This window comes from Scyliorhinus torazame, chromosome 8 (genome assembly GCF_047496885.1).
Source record: "Scyliorhinus torazame isolate Kashiwa2021f chromosome 8, sScyTor2.1, whole genome shotgun sequence".
Lineage (NCBI taxonomy): Eukaryota > Metazoa > Chordata > Chondrichthyes > Carcharhiniformes > Scyliorhinidae > Scyliorhinus > Scyliorhinus torazame.
In genome coordinates this window covers 21,088,548-21,112,135 of record NC_092714.1, presented here as the reverse complement: position 1 = coordinate 21,112,135, position 23,588 = coordinate 21,088,548, and the positions used below count along the sequence as shown (strand labels likewise).

At 46.9% G+C, this 23,588-nt stretch overlaps 1 protein-coding gene across 3 annotated transcripts in view; it reads left to right on the top strand.

Moving 5' to 3' along the window:
- Nucleotides 1–23,588, top strand: part of LOC140427671 (amyloid-beta precursor protein-like) — a 321,513-nt gene that overhangs the window by 277,179 nt on the left and 20,746 nt on the right. For all 3 annotated transcript variants that reach the window (XM_072513150.1, XM_072513148.1, XM_072513147.1), the window contains one exon: nt 5,495–5,716. In XM_072513150.1, coding sequence (XP_072369251.1) covers nt 5,495–5,716 — 222 coding nt within the window. The remainder of the gene's footprint in view (nt 1–5,494; nt 5,717–23,588) is intronic.

The following is a 23,588-nucleotide window of genomic DNA, read 5'->3' as shown; positions in this document are numbered from 1 at the left end:
TCCTTCTCTGAGGAAGGATGTTCTTCCTCTTGAGGGAGTGCAGCGAAGGACCAGACTGATTCCAGGGATGGTGGGACTGTCATATGAGGAGAGATTGACTAGGTTGGGATTGTTCCCGCATGATTCAGAAGAATGAGGGGGGATCTCGTAGAGACTTATAACATTTGAACAGGACTAGCAGGGTAGATGCAGGGAAGATGTTACCAATGACATGTGTGTCCAGAATCAGGGGTCACAGTCTGAGGATTCAGGGTAAACCATTTCAGACAGAGATGAGGCAACATTTCTTCACACAGAGTGGTGAGCCTGTGGAATTCATTGCCACAGGAAGTAGTTGATGCTAAAACATTAAATATATTCAAGAGACGGCTAGATGTAGCAATAGGGGAGAATGGAATCAAAGGATATGGGGAGCAAGCAGGATTAGGCTAATGAGTTGGATGATCAGCCATAATCGTGATGAATGGTGGAGCAGGCTCGAAGGGCCAAAAGGCCGCCTCCTGCTCCAATCCTCTATGTATCTAAGTGTTTTGCAAATAGACATTAAAAAATATTTTACCGAGGACGGTGTTGAGGGTGGTAGGATCCAGGGTCAGACCGGGCTGAGGGCTGGCAGAGGAGCCGGGAGTGCAGGAGGCGAAAGAGGCCGGAATTCTGGCCTTTGCGTCCCTGGTAGCCCAGCGAAGGATTCTCCTTCAGTGGAAAGATGCGAGGCCCCCAAGCGTGGAATCCTGGATCAGTGATATGGCAGGGTTCATTAAATTGGAGAGGGTGAAATTTGCCTTGAGAGGGTCGGTACAAGGGTTCTTTAGGCGGTGGCAACCGTTCTTAGACTTTCTGGCAGAACGATAGACATTGGTCAATGGCAGCAGCAGCTCGGGGGGGGGGTTTACTTTATTTTTGTTTATGTTATATACACTGAGGGGGTGTATATACCTGTTGTGTTAAGTCGGGGTGTTAATGTTAATTTATTATTTAGGTATGTGGGGGGAGGGGTTTGGGGGTTGCTTTTTTAGATTGTGTTTTGTACTTAACCCTGTTGGGTTCTTTTTTCTTTCTCATTTTGTTATTGATATTTTATGAAAACCTTTAATAAAAATTTTTTTTTTTTTTTTTTTTTTAAAAGCCATTTTACCTGTTTGGAGATGGAGATCCAATGTAATTTTTAAAAACATTTTTTATTGGTTTCACAATTATTTGCAGTAACATTTCCCATGGCTATCGCACAATAATAAAAGATAGAAAAATGTCAATCTATAAAATGGGTACACAAAAGGAAGTAATGAAGGGCAAATAAACCTTTATGCATTCACATTCGTGCATTTGGACCTAGGTACAGGTATGGGGGCCCCTGTTTTTGAGCTCCAAGTGGCCCCCGGTACATCTGGGGATGGGGGACTGTTTCAGGTTTGCTGCTGTGGTCACCCCATGTGTGCCTTCACCCTTTGCTCCTTCTAGCCCTCCTGCCCTGCTTGCCCTGTGTTTGTCTTGGCATTTTTCACCCCCCCCCCCCCCCCCCCCCCCCCGCCAATCATCTCTCCCTCCGTTGTCCAATACGAACAGACTGATGAATAGCCTCCACGTGCTGTGAAAGCCTTCCTCCAATCCCTGAATGCCGTATTTTATTTCTTCCAATTTGAAAGGCCCTGCCAAGACAGACAGTCTGTGGCCTTGGGTGGCGCAGGTGTTTTCAGCGGGTGATAAGGGAGACAAAGGCTATGGTGCCTGACCCTCTCCCCATGAAGAGCTCTAGCTGCTCCAAAACCCCAAACACCACCATTAGCAAATATGGCTCCACCCTCAACCCCACAACATTGGACATGGCCTCGAGACCTCCCCATTTTGGTTACAAGATACATACCAATCGATGGATTATGACATTTTCTCACAGAATGCCTTATTGGATAGGTGGGCTGCGTCCAGCCCCCATGGCGGGCGTTGAGCCCGGTCCATTTCCAACTTCTCATCCACGTAGTGTGGAGAGCATTCACAGATGACAATTACGGAGTTTTCCTCCCGTACAACCCCTGAAAGCACCAATTTTCCCACTATGAAGAAATCAATTTGAGTGGACCTGAGAGCAGAATGAGAACTCCCCCCCGTGTGTTTGAACCTCCATGGGTCTTAACATTTATCTGGAGCTTTGTCTGTTTAGGCCATTTTTGGGGTGTTGGACTCGCCGGTGCAGCAGACCGGGTGAAGGCAGATGCTCTTGCCTTTGCCTCACTGATAGCCCGGAAGTGAGTTCTGCTCGGATGGAGAGCTTGCCACTCTGCCTAATGCCTTGGCCTGGTTGGGTGACCTTATTATACCTGGAGAAGGTCAAGTGTACACTTAGGGGATCAGTGGGTGGGTTCTACCTGAGGTGACGACCATTTATCTCATACTTCAAAGAATTAGTTACCATCAGCTGGGAGTGCAGGGTGGGTATCGTTGTGGGGCTAGGGGAATTAGGAGAGATGTTGCTTTTGTTTTTTATACTAACATGATAAATGTACCATGTATGAGCCATTTTCTGGGCTGTGTTGAAGTTGACGTGTTATCTATGAAAAATTAGCACAGGGCTGGCTAAATCGCTGGCTTTGAAAGCAGACCAAGGCAGGCTAGCAGCACGGTTCAATTCCCGTAACAGCCTCCCCGAACAGGCGCCGGAATGTGGCGACTAGGGGCTTTTCACAGTAACTTCATTGAAGCCTTCTTGTGACAATAAGTGATCTTCATTTCATTTCATTTAAACTGTAAAGGTGTCTCTTTGTTGCTAATGTGCTTAATTCTATTAAAGTTAAAGTTTGTTTTAATATAAAAGCTGTCTACTCGTTAATGTTGTCACTTCTGTGGTGCAGGAACATTTCCTCACCGTTTTACCAAATGCAAATAGTTGGGTAGCGCAGTGTTAGCACTGCTACCTCATGGCGCCGAGGTCCCAGGTTCGATCCCGGCTCTGGGTCACTGCCCGTGTGCAGTTTGCACATTCTCCCCGTGTTTGTGTGGGTTTCGCCCCCACAACCCAAAGGTTTGCAGGGTAGGTGGAAAGGTCACGCTAAATTGCCCCTTAATTGGAAAGAAATGAATTGAGCACTCTTTTTAAAAAAAAAAAAAAAATTTAAAATTTTTTTTTTTTTAAGATTCACAGGAACGATTTGAGGGATGAGGATCTTCAGTTATGTTGATAGATTGGAGAAATTGGGACTTCTATGATTTCATAGAATGTACAGTGCAGAAGGAGGCCATTCGGCCCATCGAGTCTTCACCGGCCCTTGTATAGAGCACCCTACTCAAGTCCACACCTCCACCCTTTCCCCGTAACCCAGTAACCCCACCTAACCTTTTTTGGACACCAAGGGCAATTTAGCATGGCCACTCCACCTAACCCTGCACATCTTTGGACTGTGGGAGGAAACCGGAGCACCCGGAAGAAACCCACGCACACACTGGGAGGATGTGCAGACTCCGCACAGACAGTGACCCAAGCCGGGAATCGAACCTGGGACCCTGGAGCTGTGAAGCAACAATGCTAACCACTGTGCTACTGTGCCGCCCGTCTTGGGAGAGGAGAAGATTGCGAGGAGATTTGATATCAGTGTTCAAACTCGTGTAGCATCAGGAAAGAGCAGATAGGGAAAAGCTTCCTAATGAAGAACTTGTCGTATGAGGGACAGTTGAGGACTCTGGGTCTGCACTCGTTGGCATTTAGAAGGATGAGGGGGCATCTTATTGAAACTTAGCGGATACTGCGAGGCCTGGATAGAGTGGACGTGGAGAGGATGTTTCCACTTGTAGGAAAAACTAGAACCAGAGGACACCATCTCAGACTAAAGGGACGATCCTTTAAAACAGAGATGAGGAGGAATTTCTTCAGCCAGAGGGTGGTGAATCTGTGGAACTCTTTACCGCAGAAGGCTGTGGAGGCCAAGTCAGAATTCAGAGCACAGATTTAAGGTAATTGGCAAAAGAAGCAATGGTGACACGAGGAAAAATTTTATTACGCAATAAGTAATTCGATTCTGGGATGCACTACGTGAGTGTGGTGGAGATATTTAAGAGGGGATGGATCCTTATTTGATGAGGAAGAATGTGAAAGACTGGGGAAATGGCAGTGGAATGGTGGTAACTGAATTGCTCCTTCAGTGTGCCAGCACTCAGACATGGCAGGCCGAATGGCCTTCTGTGCTGTAACCTTTGTGATTTAAAGGATGTGTTCCCACAAAGGAAACAAATGCTTATCTTCATTCTCAACAGAGACCAATGACATGAATGGTGTAGAGATGCACCCTCATTTTTTTCCCTGCTGCCATTACCACTCCTGCACCCTCCTCTCTACTCCCCGAAAACACTCATTAGGGGCAGCACGGTAGCATAGTGGTTAGCACAATTGCTTCACAGCTCCAGGGTCCCAGGTTTGATTCCCGGCTTGGGTCACTGTGCGGAGTCTGCACGTTCTCCCCGTGTGTGTGTGTGGGTTTCCTCCGGGTGCTCCGGTTTCCTCCCACAGTCCAAAGATGTGCAGGTTAGATGAATTGGCCATGCTAAATTGCCCTTAGTGTCCAAAATTGCCCTTAGTGCCGGGTTGCTGGGTTATGGGGATAGGGTGGAGGTGTGGGCTTGGGTAGGGTGCTCTTTCCAAAGAGCCGGTGCAGACTCGATGGGCCAAATGGCCTCCTTCTGCACTGTAAATTCTATGATCTATTATGATTATATGGACAACCGGTCAATCACTGGTGAAGGGCCTGGAGTTTAAAGTAAAATATTGCTGTTAATCAAATCAAGTCTGGGGAAAGGGATCAACAACTTTTGGAATCTAATTTGTAAAATAAGAAACTTCCAATTAATAAAATTGCATATAGTTGCCTATATAAATTTCCCCTCCACATTAAAACTGGTAGAGTTTGGGCACTTGTGGTACAGTGGTTAGTACTGCTGCCTTGGAGCACCAGGGACCCGGGTTCAATTCCGTTTTTTAATAAATTTAGAGTACTCAATTCTTTTTTTTTTTTCCCCAATTAAGGGGAAATTTAGTGTGGGCAATCCACCTAGCCTGCACATCTTTGGATTGTGGGGGTGAGACCTACACTGACACTGGGAGAATGTGCAAACCGGGATCGAACCTGGGTCCTCAGCGCCATGTGGGACTTGGGTTCAATTCCAACCTCAGGTGACTGTCTGTGTGAAGTTTGCACTTTCTCCCCATGTCTGCATGGGTTTCCTCCGGGTGCTTCGGTTTCCTCCCACAGTCCAAAAATGTGCAGGTTAGGTGGGGTTATGTAGTTACGGGGATAGGGTTGGGGAGTGGACCTAGGTAGGGTGCTCTTTCAGAGGGTTGATGCAGACCCGATGGTTCGAATGACCTCCTTATCAACTGGAGGAATTCTGTGATTCTATGACTTTGTATTTTGAATCTAAATGGATTGATTGCATTTTAGATGTTAAAGCTAATATTATTTTTCATGACCTATGAACCATTCCAAAAACATGACCCAGCATTGTATTAATACAGATGAACTGCTGCAGAAGGAGCAGAGCTACATTGATGATATGGTGGCAAACTCTGTCAGCGACACACGAATTAGCTACGGAAACGATGCGCTGGTCCCATCTCTCTCTGAAACAGAAACAACAATAGAGCTTCTGCCAGATGATGGGGAGATTACTCTGGATGACCTTCAACCTCTGCATCCATTTGTCATTGACTCCATTCCTGCCAACACGGAGAATGAAGGTAATAGGGTATTGGGAAAGCTGGAACTGAACATCAGGGTGTAGGAAGTGGGGAATAGTTGGACATTAAACTTACACCACATGCATAGACCACATTCAGATAGAATGTCAAATTGTTTATTATGGAGCCCTGGTGAGAGTACGGCAACTGTATCCTGATTATGAGCTGATGTGGTTTTTTTCTGACTTGGGATACGGTATCACAGTGACTGTAAAATTGCAATGCTTTGCATATTTAACAATTACAATTAATATTAGTAGAAATTAACATTTGTTATCCTCATTAATAACATTTGTTTGTTCTCCCCCTAATTCAACGGAAGCAGACTAGGTAAAACTTTCCTTTGTGTTTGGTCAAAGTTTCAGTGATTAGTCATCTCCGTCCCTGCCTTGTGAGCAATTATGGCAGAACATTTGAAGAATATTTAAAGCCTTTTTGGAAAAATATATTATATAATACACATCTTCTGATTAAAATATCTCTCCACTCAAAGGATTATCTGAGCATGACAGATGATTTCTGATAATTCAATTTGCAAAACTTGGTAATTCAATTAAAAAAAACATTTATCCAAAAACTACTACAAGCACAATCTTTCTGGTGGGTACCCTTGAACATATTTCACACTTGCCTTCTTTTTTTAAAAAAAATATTTTATTGAAAATTTTTGGTCAACCATCACAGTACATTGTGTATCCTTTACACAATAATATAACAGTATAGATAACAATGTTTTATAAACAAAGAATAAATAATATATAACAAAAACGAAAACTAAAACTAAATGGCAACTGCCTTGTCTCAGATAAACACTCTCCAAAAATATGATTTAACAGTCCAATATACAATTATTTATAGCAACGACCTATACATATTATACATATATATTAATAACCCTGAGACTCCTTCTAGTTCCTCCCCCCCCCCCCCCCCTGGGCTGCTGCTGCTGCCTTCTTCTTTTCCATTCCCTCTATCTTTCTGTGAGGTATTCGACGAACGGTTGCCACCGCCTGGTGAACCCTTGAGCCGATCCCCTTAGAACGAACTTAATCCGCTCTAGCTTTATAAACCCTTCCATGTCATTTATCCAGGTCTCCACCCCCGGGGGCTTGGCTTCCTTCCACATCAACAGTATCCTGCGCCGGGCTACTAGGGACGCAAAGGCCAAAACATCGGCCTCTCTCGCCTCCTGCACTCCCGGCTCTTGTGCAACCCCAAATATAACCAACCCCCAGCTTGGTTCGACCTGGACCCCCACTACTTTCGAAAGCACCTTTGTCACCCCCACCCAGAACCCCTGTAGTGCCGGACATGACCAGAACATGTGGGTGTGATTCGCTGGGCTTCTCGAGCATCTCGCACACCTATCCTCTACCCCCAAAAATTTACTGAGCCGTGCTCCAGTCATATGCGCCCTGTGTAACACCTTAAATTGAATCAGGCTTAGCCTGGCACACGAGGACGATGAGTTTACCCTACTTAGGGCATCCGCCCACAGCCCCTCCTCAATCTCCTCCCCCAGCTCTTCTTCCCATTTCCCTTTCAGCTCATCTGCCATAATCTCCCCCTCGTCCCTCATTTCCCTATATATATCTGACACCTTACTGTCCCCCACCCATGTCTTTGAGATTACTCTGTCCTGCACCTCATGCGTCGGGAGCTGCGGGAATTCCCTCACCTGCTGCCTCGCAAAAGCCCTCAGTTGCATATACCGGAATGCATTCCCTTGGGGCAACCCATATTTCTCGGTCAGCGCTCCCAGACTTGCGAACTTCCCATCCACAAACAGATCTTTCAGTTGCGTTACTCCTGCTCTTTGCCATATTCCAAATCCCCCATCCATTCTCCCCGGGGCAAACCTATGGTTATTTCTTATCGGGGACCCCACCAAGGCTCCCGTCTTTCCCCTATGCCGTCTCCTCTGTCCCCAAATTTTCAAAGTCGCCACCACCACTGGGCTTGTGGTGTATTTCTTCGGTGAGGACGGCAGTGGGGCCGTCACCATAGCTTGTAGGCTAGTCCCCCTACAGGACGCCCTCTCCAATCTCTTCCACGCCGCTCCCTCCTCTTCTCCCATCCACTTACTCACCATTGAGATATTGGCGGCCCAGTAGTACTCACTTAGGCTCGGTAGTGCCAGCCCCCCCCCCCGATCCCTACTACGCTGTAAGAATCCCTTCCTCACTCTCGGGGTCTTCCCGGCCCACACAAAACTCATGATACTCTTTTCGATCCTTTTGAAAAAAGCCTTCGTGATCACCACCGGGAGGCACTGAAACACAAAGAGGAATCTCGGGAGGACTACCATTTTAACCGCCTGCACCCTCCCTGCCAGTGAATGGGATACCATGTCCCATCTCTTGAAGTCCTCCTCCATTTGTACAACCAATCGCGTTAAATTTAACCTATGCAATGTACCCCAATTCTTGGCTATCTGGATCCCCAAGTAACGAAAGTCCCTTGTTACCTTCCTCAGCGGAAAGTCCTCTATTTCTCTGCTCTGCTCCTCTGGATGCACCACAAACAACTCACTTTTCCCCATGTTCAGTTTATATCCTGAGAATTCTCCAAACTCCCGAAGTGTCCGCATTATCTCTGGCATCCCCTCCGCCGGGTCCGCTACATATAACAATAAATCATCCGCATACAGAGATACCCGGTGTTCTTCTCCTCCTCTAAGTACTCCCCTCCACTTCTTGGAACCCCTCAATGCTATTGCCAGGGGCTCAATCGCCAGTGCAAACAGTAACGGGGACAGAGGGCATCCCTGCCTTGTCCCTCTATGGAGCCGAAAGTATGCAGATCCCCGTCCATTCGTGACCACACTCGCTACTGGGGCCCTATACAACAGCTGCACCCATCCAACATACTCATCTCCAAAACCAAATCTCCTCAGCACCTCCCACAAATAATCCCACTCCACTCTATCAAATGCTTTCTCGGCATCCATCGCCACCACTATCACCGCTTCCCCCTCTGGTGGGGGCATCATCATTACCCCTAGCAGCCTCCGTATATTCGTATTCAGCTGTCTCCCCTTCACAAACCCAGTTTGGTCCTCATGGACCACCCTCGGGACACAATCCTCTATCCTCATTGCCATTACCTTGGCCAGAATCTTAGCGTCTACATTTAGGAGGGAAATAGGTCAATAGGACCCGCATTGCAGCGGGTCCTTTTCCTTCTTTAGGAGAAGCGATATCGTTGCCTCAGACATAGTCGGGGGCAGCTGTCCCCTTTCCTTTGCCTCATTAAAGGTCCTCATCAGTAGCGGGGCGAGCAAGTCCACATATTTCCTGTAAAATTCAACAGGGAATCCATCCGGTCCCGGAGCCTTCCCCGCCTGCATGCTCCTAATTCCTTTCACTACTTCCTCTATTTCAATCTGTGCTCCCAGTCCCACCCTTTCCTGCTCCTCCACCTTGGGAAATTCCAGCCGGTCCAGAAAGCCCATCATTCTCTCCCTCCCATCCGGGGGTTGAGCTTCGTATAATTTTTTTATAAAATGCCTTGAACACTCCATTCACTCTCTCCGCTCCCCGCTCCATCTCTCCTTCCTCATCCCTCACTCCCCCTATTTCCCTCGCTGCTCCCCTTTTCCTCAATTGGTGGGCCAGCAATCTGCTCGCCTTCTCCCCATATTCGTACTGTACACCCTGTGCCTTCCTCCACTGTGCCTCTGCAGTACCCGTTGTCAGCAAGTCAAATTCTACGTGTAGCCTTTGCCTTTCCCTGTACAGTCCCTCCTCCGGTGCCTCCGCATATTGCCTGTCCACCCTCAGAAGTTCTTGCAGCAACCGCTCCCGTTCCCTACTCTCCTGCTTTCCTTTATGTGCCCTTATTGATATCAGCTCCCCTCTAACCACTGCCTTCAGCGCCTCCCAGACCACTCCCACCTGGACCTCCCCATTATCATTGAGTTCCAAATACTTTTCAATGCACCCCCTCACCCTTAGACACCCCCCCTCATCTGCCATTAGTCCCATGTCCATTCTCCAGGGTGGGCGCCCTTCTGTTTCCTCCCCTATCTCCAAGTCCACCCAATGTGGAGCGTGATCCGAAATGGCTATGGCCGTATACTCCGTTCCCCTCACCTTCGGGATCAACGCCCTTCCCAAAACAAAAAAGTCTATTCGCGAATAGACTTTGTGGACATAGGAGAAAAACGAAAACTCCTTACTCCTAGGTCTGCTAAATCTCCACGGGTCTACTCCTCCCATCTGCTCCATAAAATCTTTAAGCACCTTGGCTGCTGCCGGCCTCCTTCCAGTCCTGGACCTCGACCTGTCCAGCCCTGGTTCCAACACCGTATTGAAATCTCCCCCCATTACCAACTTTCCCACCTCTAGGTCCGGGATGCATCCTAGCATACGCCTCATAAAATTGGCATCATCCCAGTTCGGGGCATATACGTTTACCAAAACCACCGTCTCCCCCTGTAGTTTGCCACTCACCATCACGTATCTGCCCCCGCCATCCGCCACTATAGTCTTTGCCTCAAACATTACCCGCTTCCCCACTAATATAGCCACCCCCCTGTTTTTCGCATCTAGCGAATGGAACACCTGCCCCACCCAACCTTTGCGTAGTCTCACCTGGTCTATCAGTTTCAAGTGCATTTCCTGTAACATAACCACGTCTGCCTTAAGTTTCTTAAGGTGTGCGAGCACCCGTGCCCTCTTTATCGGCCCGTTCAGCCCTCTCACGTTCCACGTGATCAGCCGGGTTGGGGGGCTTTTTACCCCCCCCCCTTGTCGATTAGCCATCCCCTTTTTCCAGCTCCTCACCCGGTTCCCACGCAGCTGTCTCCCCCCCAGGCGGTGCCCCCCCACCCATCCCACCCCATACCAGCTCCCCCCTCTCCCCAGCAGCAGCAGCCCAATAATTCCCCCCTCTCACCCCCCCTCCACGCAAGATCCCCCACTAGCGTAGTTCCACCCCCCATGTAGCTCCCAGAAGTCAGCAAACTCTGGCCGACCTCGGCTTCCCCCCGTGACCTCGGCTCGCACCGTGCGACGCCCCCTCCTTCCTGCTTCCCTGTTCCCGCCATGATTATCATAGCGCAGGAACCGAGCCCGCGCTTCCCCCTTGGCCCCGCCCCCAATGGCCAACGCCCCATCTCTTCCACCTCCTTTCCTCCCCCACCACCTCCTGTGGAAGAGAGAAAAGTTACCACATCGCAGGATTAATAACATAAAACTCCTCTTTCCCCCCTTTTTACCCCCCTCTTCTCCCCCCATACTCGCCCCACCACTTTGTTTCAAACGTTCTTTTTTTTTAATAACCCGCTCATTCCAATTTTTCTTCCACGATAAAAGTCCATGCCTCATCCGCCGTCTCAAAGTAGTGGTGCCTCCCTTGATATGTGACCCACAGTCTTGCCGGTTGCAGCATTCCAAATTTTATCTTCTTTTTGTGAAGCACCGCCTTGGCCCGATTAAAGCTCGCCCTCCTTCTCGCCACCTCCGCACTCCAGTCTTGGTGTACGCGGATCACCGCGTTCTCCCACTTACTGCTCCGAGTTTTCTTTGCCCATCTAAGGACCATCTCTCTGTCCTTAAAACGGAGGAATCTCACCACTATGGCTCTAGGAATTTCTCCTGCTCTCTGTCCTCGCGCCATCACTCGGTATGCTCCCTCCACCTCCAGCGGACCCGCCGGGGCCTCCGCTCCCATTACCGAGTGCAGCATCGTGCTCACATATGCCCCGACGTCCGCTCCCTCCGCACCTTCAGGAAGATCAAGAATCCTTAGGTTGTTCCTCCTCGCGTTGTTCTCCAGCGCCTCCAGCCTTTCCACACATCGTTTATGGTGTGCCTCGTGCATCTCCGCCTTCACCACCAGGCCCTGTATGTCGTCCTCATTCTCGGCAGCCTTTGCCTTCACGACCCGAAGCTCCCGCTCCTGGGTTTTTTGCTCCTCCTTTAGCCCTTCGATCGCCTGTAATATCGGGGCCAACAGCTCCTTCTTCATTTCCTTTTTGAGTTCTTCCACGCAGCGTTTCAAAAACTCGTGTTGTTCAGGGCCCCATATTAAACTGCCACCTTCCGACGCCATCTTGGTTTTTGCTTGCCTTCCTTGCTGCTGCTCTAAAGGATCCACCGCAATCCGGCCACCTTCCTCTCCTTTTTTTCATCCGTATCCAGGGGGGATTCCCTTCTGGTTCACCGCACAGTACTTTTAGCCGTTAAAATTGCCGTTGGGGCTCTTATTAAGAGCCCAAAAGTCCGTTCCACCGGGAGCTGCCGAAACGTGCGACTCAGCTGGTCATCGCCGCACCCGGAAGTCCACACTTGCCTTCTTGTCCTCCCTCAGGTTTACACAACCATGTGAGTACACACACTTTTTTGAACCAAAATCCTAGTCACGCCTGAGTCTGTCTTTTCCTGAAGTCCACAGCTGACAAAGAAAATCCATTTGACAATTGGGAGTTCTGATCTGTTTCTTTCTCCTCTTCCTCACTCTCCCTACACTAGCTCCAGTTGAGAATAGCTAACTGAGTCCAGATACAAATCTCTCGTTTTGTATGGTTGTGCACTCACTGCTCGGCTATTGGCAAAGGAATTATTGCCACAAAAAAGGATTTTTGAAATTGCATTTTATCTTTAAACTGTTCAACATTAATAATGCAGTCCTGGTAGATTTGTAAGTGCTGTTGAAGAAAACCTTGTGAGTCACTGCAGTGTGTCTTGATAGATGCTGCAGCCAGAGTGTGCCATATTGGAACTGCACTGAACCAGACAAGTAAGCATATTCCATCACACCAGATGTCCAGCTTGTAGTGCAGTGGCTTTCAGGAATTGATTGGGAAAGGAGTTCAGCAGGAAAGACAGTTGATTAGCAATGAACGACGTTTCTGAAAATAGTTCATGACTCACACAGAAATATATCCTAGTGAGGAAGAAGGATTCTAGGAAAGGGATAAATCAACCATGGGTTAACCAAGGAAGTGATGGATAGTATTAAACTGGAAGAAAGCATATATAATTTGGCAAAGATTAGTGGTAAAACAGAGGATTGGGAAAGTTTTAAAAACCAACAAAAGATGACCAAAAAAATGAGGGAGAAGATAAACTGCGGGTAAACTAGTAAGTACTATAAAAACAAATACTCTAAAGACAGCAAGAGTTGTAGAGATCGCAATGGATGCAGAAAAGGCTTTTGATTGGGTAGAATGGGATTATCTGTGGGAGGTACAGGGACGGTTCAGATTTGGGCGGGGCTTTATTGACTGGGTCAGGTTGCTGTATCAGGCTCCTGTGGCAAGTGTACAGACGAATAGGACAACATTGGACTATTTTAGAGTGCACCAGGGGACGAGACAGGATGCCCCCTCTCTCCCCACAGTTGTTCGCGTTAGCTATAGTGCCATTGGCAATTGTTCTGAGAGCCTCAAGGGGCTGGTCAGGTGAGGGGGGGGCTGCTGAAGCACTAAGTCGCGTTTTATGCAGACGACTGCTTCTGTATGTATCGGACCCATTAGAGGGGATGGAAGAAATCATGAGGATTCCAGGGGAATTTGGCCGGTTTTCGGGTTATAAGCTAAATATAGGGAAAAGTGAGATGTTTGCAGTCCAGGCGAGGGGACAGGAGAGGCGATTGGGGGGGCTACTGTTTAGATTAGTAGGGGGAAGCTTTCAGTACCTAGGCATTCAAGTGGCGCTGGAATGGGGACCGGCTGCATAAATTAAATCTGGCCCGGCTAGTAGACCAAATGAAGGATGATTTTCTGAGATGGGACGCGCTCCCATTGTCATTAGCTGGGAGGGTGCAGACGGTGAAGATGCCGGTCCTCCCGAGATTCCTGTTCGTGTTTCAATGTCTCCCCATCTTTATTCCGCGGTCCTTTTTTAAACGGGTCAACAAAGTGATCTCTGGCTTTGTTTGGGCGGGTAAGGAAGTTAATGCTTGAGAGGAGTCGGGGAGCGGGCGGGCTGGCACTGCCAAATTTTAGTAACTATTACTGGGCGACGAATATAGCCATGATCAGGAAGTGGGTGGTGGGGGAGGGGTCGGCATGGGAGCGTATGGAGGCGGCTTCATGCAAAGGCACCAGTATGGGAGCATTGGTAACTGCGCTTCGGCAGTTCCTGCCGGCACGGTACTCCACCAGCCCCGTGGTTGTGGCGGCCCTGAGAGTCTGGGGGCAATAGAGGAGACGTGGGAGCAGAGGGAGTATCGGTCTGGTCCCTTATCTGTAATAATCACCGTTTTGCCCCGGGAAGTATGGATGGGGAGGTTCCGGATATGGCGGAGAGCAGGGATTGAGAGGATGTGGGATATGTTAATAGAGAGGAGTTTTCCGAGTATGAGGGCGCTGGAGGAGAAGTTTGGGTTGGCGAGGGGAAACAAATTCAGGTATCTGCAGGTACGGGACTTCCTATGTAAACAGGTGTCAACCTTCCCGCTCCTACCACTAAGGGGGATTCAGGACAGGATAGTTTCCAGAGGGTGGGTAGGAGAAGGGAGCGTCTCTGACATTTACAAGGAACTTATGGGGTCAGAGGAGACGCAGACCGAGGAGCTGAAGCGCAAGTGGGAGGAGGAGCTGGGAAGAGAGATAGAGGATGGTCTATGGGCGGACGCGTTGAGTAGAGTCAACGCGTCCGCAACATGTGCCAGTCTCAGCCTGATACAATTTAATGTCGTTCACCGTGCTCACATGACAGTGGCCCGGATTAGCAGATTCTTTGGGGTGGAAGACAGGTGTGCAAAATGCACGGGAGGACCAGCGAACCATGTCCACATGTTTGGGGCATGTCCGAAGCTTGGGGGAATTTGGCAGGGGTTTGCAGACGTCATGTCCACAGTGTTAAAAACAAGGGTGGCGCTGAGTCCAGAGGTGGCGATTTTTGGGGTGTCGGAAGACCCGAGAACCCAGGAGGAGAAAGAGGCAGACGTTCTGGCCTTTGCTGCCCTGGTAGCCCGGAGTCGGATACTATTAGCTTGGGAGGGACTCAACGCCCCCGAAGTCGGAGACCTGGCTATCGGACATGGCAGCTTTCTCTGTTTGGAGAAAATCAAGTTCGCCTTGAGAGGGTCACTGTTAGGGTTCGCCCGGAGGTGGCAGCCGTTCGTCGACTTCTTCACGGAAAATTAGTTGTCAGCAGAAGGGTTAGTTTAGCTTAGAGTAGGGGGTTAATAAAGGTGGGACCTGTAAGGGAGGTAGATGACTTTTGCACTATGTTTATAGTTTCATGTATATTGTTTATTGTGTTGTTGTTATAATACCAAAAAATACCTCAATAAAATGTTTATTACAAAAAAAAGACAGCAAGTAACTTGCTGTTTTCCAGGGTTTTTTTTTTCAAAAGTGACGTCAGAGGGAAGCTGTGATCTGATTGGTTGATAGCAAATCTGCCCCAAATTTTTTTAAAAACACAGCTAAACTCGTAAATTTAAATTAAACTATTTAATTAATTAGAGATGGCTGGTCAGGTGATGCGCTTGAGCTGCTTGATGTGGGAGCTGGCTGATCCCATTGCAAGCTGCAACAACCACATCTGTTGGCTGCTCGAAGAGCTCCGGCTCAGAGTTGATGAGCTGGAGTCTGAGCTTCAAACACTGAGGCACATCCGGGAGGGGGAGACTTACCTGGACACTGTGTTTCAGGAGTCAGTCACACCTGTCAGAGTAAGTAGTTTAAATCCTGCCAGTGGCCAGGGACAGCAGGGTGTGACTGCAAGTCAGGCAGGTAAAGGGAACCAGCAGTCAGGAACTGAGGAGCCTCAGCCCTTGACTCTGTCCAACAGGTATGAGGCACTTGCTCCCTGTGTGGATGGCGAACAGGGCTGCAGGATGAGTCAGCTGACCAAGGCACCATGGTTCAGCAGGCCATTCAAGGGGAGGGAGTAAGTAGGCAAGTTGTAGGGGATTCTATTATCAGGGGGATAGATAGTATCCTTTGTGAGCAGGATAAAGAGTCCCGCATGGTATGTTGCCTGCCCGGTGCTCGGGTGCGGGACATCTCTGACCGGCTTGAAAGGATACTGGAGAGGGAGGGGGGAGGATCCAGTTGTTGTGGTCCATGTCGGTACCAACAACGTAGGCAAGTCTAGGAAAGAGGACCTGTTTAGAGATTATAAAGAGCTAGGATTCAAATTTAAAAACAGGTCCTCAAGGGTCATAATCGCCGGATTACTGCCCGAGCCACGTGCAAATTGGCATAGGGAGGCAAGAATAAGGGAAGTTAACACGTGGCTGAAAGAGGGGTTCCTTTTCATGGGACACTGGCATCAGTTTTGGGACAGGGGGGACCTATACCGTTGGGATGGTCTCCACCTGAACCGAGCTGGGACCAATGTTCTGGCGAAAAGAGTAAATAGGGTGGTCAATAGGACTTTAAACTAAAGATTGGGGGGGAAGGGAAAGTCAGGGAACCAGGAGGTGAAGTAATCAGTGGGAAGCGTAGCTGCTTAGGAATACGAAAAGACAGAACTCAGGAGAGGTTACGATAGTCCCCATCCCACAAAATATGACAGTGTATGGAAAGGCTCAGTAAACCAAGGTCCACCACACTAAGAAAACAAAAAGGGACGGTCAATAGAGAATTAAAGGTGCTATATTTAAATGCGCGCAGTGTACGGAACAAGGTAGATGAGCTTGTGGCCCAGATTGTGACTGGCAGGTATGATGTGGTAGGCATCACAGAGACGTGGTTGCAGGGGGTTCAGGACTGGCATTTAAACATCCAGGGATCCACAACCTATTGAAAAGACAGAGAGGTGGGCAGAGGGGGCGGGGTTGCCTTGTTAATTAGGAATGAAATTAAATCAATAGCACTAAACGACATAGGGTCAGATGATGTGGAGTCTGTGTGGGTAGAGTTGAGGAACCATAAAGCTAAAAAAAAACATAATGGGAGTTATGTACAGGCCTCCTAACAGTGGTCAGGACCAGGGGCACAAAATGCACCACAAAATAGAAAGTGCATGTCAGAAAGGCAAGGTCACAGTGATCATGGGAGACTTCAATATGCAGGTGGACTGGGGTAAATAATGCTGCCAGTGGACCCAAGGAAAGGGAATTCATTGAATGTTTACAGGAGGGCTTTTTGGAACAGCTTGTGATGGAGCCCATGAGGGAACAGGCCATTCTGGACTTAGTGTTATGTAATGAGCCAGACTTGATTAAAGATCTTAAAGTAAGGGAACACTTAGGAGGCAGTGATCATAATATGGTAGAATTCAGTCTGCAATTTGAATGAAAGAAGGTAGAATCAGATGTAAAGGTGTTACAGTTAAATAAAGGTAACTACAGGGGCATGAGGGAGGAACTGACGAAAATCGACTGGGAGCAGAGCCTAGTGGGAAAGACAGTAGAACAGCAATGGCAGGAGTTTCTGGGAGTAATTGAGGACACAGTACAGAGGTTCATCCCAAAGAAAAGAAAGGTTATCAGAGGGGGGATTAGGCAGCCATGGCTGACAAAGGAAGTTAGGGAATGCATCAAAGCAAAAGAGAAAACCTATAATGTGGCAAAGAGTAGTGGGAAGGCTACAAAAACAAACAGAGGATAACAAAGAGAGAAATAAGGAAAGAGAGGATCAAATAGGAAGGTAGGCTAGCCAGTAACATTAGGAATGATAGTAAAAGTTTCTTTAAATACATTAAAAACAAACGGGAGGCAAAAGTAGACATTGGGCCGCTCCAAAATGACGCTGGTAATCTGGTGATGGGAGACGAGAAAATAGCTGAGGAACTAAATAAGTACTTTGCATCAGTCTTCGCAGTTGAAGATATGAGTAATATCCCAACAAATCAGGAGAGGGGGGCAGAGTTGAATATGGTAGCCATCGCAAAGGAGAAAGTGCTAGAGAAACTAAGAGGTCTAAAAATTGATAAATCTCCGGGCCCAGATGGGCTACATCCTAGAGTTCTAAAGGAGATAGCTGAAGAAATAGTGGAGGCGTTAGTTATGATCTTTCAAAAGTCATTGGAATCAGGGAAAGTCCCAGAGGATTGGAAAATCGCTGTTGTAACCCCCTGTTCAAGAAGGGAACAAGGAAAAAGATGGAAAATTATAGGCCAATTAGCCTAACCTCGGTTGTTGGCAAGAATCCTGTGTTAAGGATGAGATTTCTAAATTCTTGGAAGTGCAGGGTCGGATTAGGACAAGTCAGCATGGATTTAATAAGGGGAGATCGTGCCTGACAAACCTGTTAGAGTTCTTTGAAGAGATAGCAAATAGGTTAGACCAAGGAGAGCCAATGGATGTTATCTATCTTGACTTCCAAAAGGCCTTTGATAAGGTGCCTCACGGGAGACTGCTGAGTAAAATAAGGGCCCATGGTATTCGAGGCAAGGTACTAACATGGATTGACGATTGGCTGTCAGGCAGAAGGCAGAGATTTGGGATAAAAGGTTCTCTTTCGGAATGGCAACCGGTGACGAGTGGTGTCCCGCAGGGTTCAGTGTTGGGGCCACAGCTGTTCTCTTTATATATTAACAATCTAGATGACGGGACTGGGGGCATTCTGGCTAAGTTTGCCGATGATTCAAAGATAGGTGGAGGGGCAGGTAGTATGGAGGAGGTGGGGAGGCTGCAGAAAGATTTAGACAGTTTAGGACAGTGGTCCAAGAAATGGCTGATGAAATTCAACGTGGGCAAGTGTGAGGTCTTGCACTTTGGAAAAAAGAATAGAGGCATGGGCTATTTTCTAAATGGTGACACAATTCATAATGCTGAAGTGCAAAGGGACTTGGGAGTCCTAGTCCAGGATTCTCTAAAGGTAAACTTGCAGGTTGAGTCCGTAATTAAGAAAGCAAATGCAATGTTGTCATTCATCTCAAGAGGCTTGGAATATAAAAGCAGGGATGTAATTCTGAAGCTTTATAAAGCATTAGTTAGGCCCCATTTAGAATACTGTGAGCAATTTTGGGCCCCACACCTCAGGAAGGACATACTGGCACTGGAGCAGGTCCAGCAGAGATTCACACGGATGATTCCAGGTATGGTAGGCCTAACATACGATGAACGTCTGAGGATCCTGGGATTATATTCATTGGAGTTTAGGAGGTTGAGGGGATATCTAATAGAAACTTACAAGATAATGAATGGCTTAGATAGGGTGGACATAGGGAAGTTGTTTCCATTAGCAGGGGAGACTAGGACCCGGGGGCACCGCCTTAGAATAAATGCGAGTCACTTTAGAACAGAGATGAGAGGAGAAATTTCTTCAGCCAGAGAGTGGTGGGTCTATGGAATTCATTGCCACAGAGGGCGGTGGAGGCCGGGACGTTGAGTGTCTTTAAGACAGAAGTTGATAAATTCTTGATTTCTCGAGGAATTAAGGGCTATGGAGAGAGAGCGGGTAAATGGAGTTGAAATCAGCCATGATTGAATGGTGGAATGGACTCGATGGGCCGAATGGCCTTACTTCCGCTCCTAGGTCTTATGGACTTAAGAGTTTATTTTTGGAAGAGAGGGGCCAAAATGAACATGGGCCCCTTAGAGAATGAGCTGGGGAAATAATGGGGAACCAGGAAATGGCAGAGAAGTTAAACAAGTACTTTGCATCAGTCTTCAAGGTGAAAGATACTAAACATTCCACAAAAAAATAATTAAAAGTCAGAAGGGGGGGAGGAAATAAGTACAATAACAATCACTAGGGGAAAAGTATAAGAGGAACTAATGGGGCTAAGGACCAATATGTCCCCTTGACACGATGAGATGCATCCCAAGATATTAAAGAAGTAGCTACAGAGCTAGTGGATGCATCGGCAGTAATCATCCAAGAATTCTCTCTCAGAGAATTGGAAAACTGCCAATGTAGCATCTTTATTCAAAAAGTGAGGGAGTCAAAAAAAATAAAAAGTTGGCTTGTAATGCAGAACAATGCCAGCAGCACAGGTTCAATTCCCGCACCGGCCTCCCCGAACAGGTGCCGGACTTTGGCTACTATGGGCTTTTCGCAGTAACTTCATTGAAGCCTACTTGTGACAATAAGCTATTATTATTATTATTATGTCACTATAGGCCAGTTAGATTAACTTCTGTTATTGGCAAAATGTTAGAATCCATTATCAAGGATGTAAAAGCAGAGCATTTAGAAATGCCCAGTATAATCAAGCGGAGTCAGCATGGCTTCATGAAGGGGAAATCATGCATGACAAAAATATTAGAATTCTTTGAGGTGGTAGGGTAGGTGAAGGGGAACCAAAAGATGTAATATACTTGGATTTCCAAAAGGTGTTTGATATACTTGAATTTCCCAAAATAGTTTGATCAGGTATCACACAAAGACTACTTAATAAACTAAGAGTCCATGAATAGAAGATTGGCTAACTGATAGAAGGCCAAGTTAGGTTAAGAGGAACATTTTCATGGTGGCAACCTGTAACTAATGGAATGCCACAGGGAACCATGCTTGGGCCACGATTATTCACAATATATTAATGACTTGGATGAGGGAAGTTATTGTACTACAGCCAAGTTTGCGGATGACACAAAAAATAGGTGGGGAGGCAAGTGATGAGGCTGGCATAAAGGGTCTACAGAGGGATATAGACAGGTTAGGTGAGTGGGCAAAAACTTGATGGATGGAATATAATATAGGAAAATGCACTTGGTAGACAGAATAACGGAGCTGAATATTATTCAAATGGAGAAAGACTGCAAACACACGGATTTGGGGGTGCTCGTGCATAAATCACAAAAGGCTAGCACGCAAGTTCAGGTAACAGGGAAGGCAAATGGATTGTTTGCCTTTACTTCAAAGGGAATGGAGTATAAAAATAGGAACGCCCTGCTAAAACTATACAAGGCACTAGTTAGACCACACCTGGAATACTGTGAACAGTTTTACCCAAGGAAAGATATACCGGCATTGGAGCTAGTCCAGAGATGGTTCTGTAAATTGACTCTGGATATGGAGGGATTTTCTTATGAGGGGAGGCTGAGTAAATTGGGCCTGCACTGATTGGAGTTTAAAAGAATGAAACATGACCTTATTGAGACATATAGGATTCTTGGGGACTTGACAGGGTAGATGCTGAGAAGATGTTTCCTCTTGTTGGAGAGTCTAAGACCAGAGGGCATAATCTCAGAGTAAGAGGCCGCCCATTAAGAGATGAGGAGGAATTTCTTCCCTCAGAGGGTAGTGAATATGTGGAATTATTTACTGCAGAGAGCTGTAGGGTCTGGGTCATTTAGTATGTTAATGGCTGAGATGGACAGATTTTTCATCAGTAACGGAATCGAGGGTGAGATTTAGATTTAGTGTCACGTGTGCCGAAGTACAGTGAAAAGAATTGTTCTGCGTACAGTCCAGGCAGGTTGCTCAATACGTGAAAACATAGAAGGTGGGGTTGAGGATTATATCAGATCAGCCATGATCTCATTAAATAACAGAGCAGACTTGATGGGCCAATACTTCTGCTCCTCTGTCTTAATAGCCTTATAGTCAGGAGGAGTCACTCACCACAGAATGTTCAGCCTCTAACCTACTTTGGTCACCACAGTATTTGGTCGCAAGCCGGTAAGAAGCCAGGTCAAGGACAGAGAGGCCTCGCAGAGCTCAATCCTCTTATCTCCCGCAGAAATGTTTCCTGATCGCGAGAGAGAGATAAAAATGGAGGAAGTACAGAAAATATCCCTCTTCCCCATTGAACCTAAATTCAATTTTTTATTGAATGTGATGTTTTTCTTTCTACCCGCGATTATGCAATTCGCTTTTATCTGTTGGCTAAATGGAAATGATGTTCTGGTTTGCAAGATATATTTGGTGAAATAAATTGAATAGATCTAATCTACCTTTATGCCTCACTGCAACAACCAAAGCTAAAGGAAAACCGCACAGATGGAAGAGAGAGAACCTACATCAGAAAAAATATAAATGCATCATAAAATTTGAACCTAATTATTATTAACAGTGTGATCTGCAACACAGCGCTTTCTGCTCTAATGAGCATAATTAGGTTCCAAAAATTTATGCTTGCCCACCTAATAGTTAATCTTTTTAATAATTTTCAGCATGTTCAGTTAAACGTGCTGCCTCCCAAGATGTTTTTCTTCTTTTTGTGGGATGTGGGCGTCACTGGTTAGGCCAGCACATATTGCCCATCCCTAGTTGCCCCTCAGAGTGAAATCGATTGTTGAGGAAAAACTTTTCTAATTTAGTGAACTTTTTTTAGTGAACTCCAGAAAGGAAGCGAGGGAAAAAAATGTCAAATGAGATACTGGTACAATGACGGAGATCTTAAATCCTCTCTCCTGGAAGCTTGTGCAGTCCAGACTGATAGGGTGAAGGTCACTTCTAAAGGATAATATGTGACCTAATCTTAAGCATTCCAATTCCTAGAAATCTAGATCTATAACACAATATTGTCCCCCATCTGCCTCTTATTGATACATTTGCTCAAATAAGGATGGCTGTTGTGGAAGTGGTATACTAAGAAGTCTTATGACACCAGGTTAATGTCCAATAGGTTTATTTGGAATCACTAGCTTTCGGAGCGCAGCTCCTTCATCAGGTGAGTGGCTCTAAAAGCTAGTGATTCGAAATAAACCAGTTGGATTTTAACCTGGTATTCAAGACTTCTTACCGTGACCACCCCAGTCCAACGCCGGCATCTCCACAAGATGTGGAAGTGGAAACAGTACCACTCTGATATAGTTAAACTGCATGAGATTGGGGCTAGCTTATCTGATTGGGGAATGCTTGATGCTGAAAGTGAGGGAGAAATGGTAAGAGCTTCATTTCAAAGCAATTTCCCTCCACTTAACCTCAGTAAAAATTAATAACTTAGGTGAACTGGAGTTTTGCTCTCACTTTCGTTGTCTGTAAGAAGGGAAGGCAGGCAACCTATTCCTAAGCCTCTGCCAATTTTGTTTGGTACCAGAGGTGTTTAGTAACCACACCTTGCCAAGTAGCATGACTTTCAACACACTTTGTGCTTTTTACAGTCATGTAACTCAGAGTAGATGTCTTTTTCCTGAGCTTGCATCCAATGACACAGGTCATTTTTTCTTTAATTTGGATCATCAAGAAAGGTGTTTTTTCACATTGCCCATATACATATACAGATTCAGGTGCAGTGCCCTGCTCACTAGCGTGACTGCACTTGCCTTGATGGGTCAGTTTTCCACTCCCACTTGGAACAGGCTGCTAAGCAGTAATGCAGCCCCGCATCCTGTAAGGATAGCCAGCTGGCCTTGATAATGGAAAGTGTTGTGTGAGGCTGTGCCGGCACCCTGCAATCACATGGGAAGCCTACCAAATGCTGATACTTTTAGCTGGGTTCTTAACAGATTTCCCAATTGGAACCTTTCTGCAATCAATAACGGTTGAGGGGAGAAATGCCCCTCTAAGAATTTCAGTAATTCACTGAAAGACTTTGCTGGATGAGCAAGATTCTGTATCACGTTTTACGGCCTACTGATCTGAAAAATGTTGCAACCTTTAGGTCATCTGGTATCTAGCTATTAAAAACAATTGGAATCGACTTCCGGGTGCGGCGATGACCAGCAGAGTCGCACGTTTCGGCAGCTCCCGGTGAAACGGACTTTTGGGCTCTTGATAGGAGCCCCAACGGCAATTTTGACGGCTAAAAACACTGTGCGGTAAACCAGAAGGGAATCCCCCCTGGATACGGATGAAAAAAAGGAGGAGAAAGTGGCCGGATTGCAGTGGATCCTTTAGAACAGCGGCAAGGAAGGCAAGCAAAAACCAAGATGGCGTCGGAAGGTGGCAGTTTAACATGGGGCCCTGAACAACAAGAGTTCTTGAAATGCTGTGTGGAAGAGCTCAAAAAGGAAATGAAGAAAGAGCTGTTGGCCCCGATACGACAGGCGATCGAAGGGCTAAAAGAGGAACAAAAGACCCAGGAGCGGGAGCTTCGGGTCGTGAAGGCAAAGGCAGCCGAGAATGAGG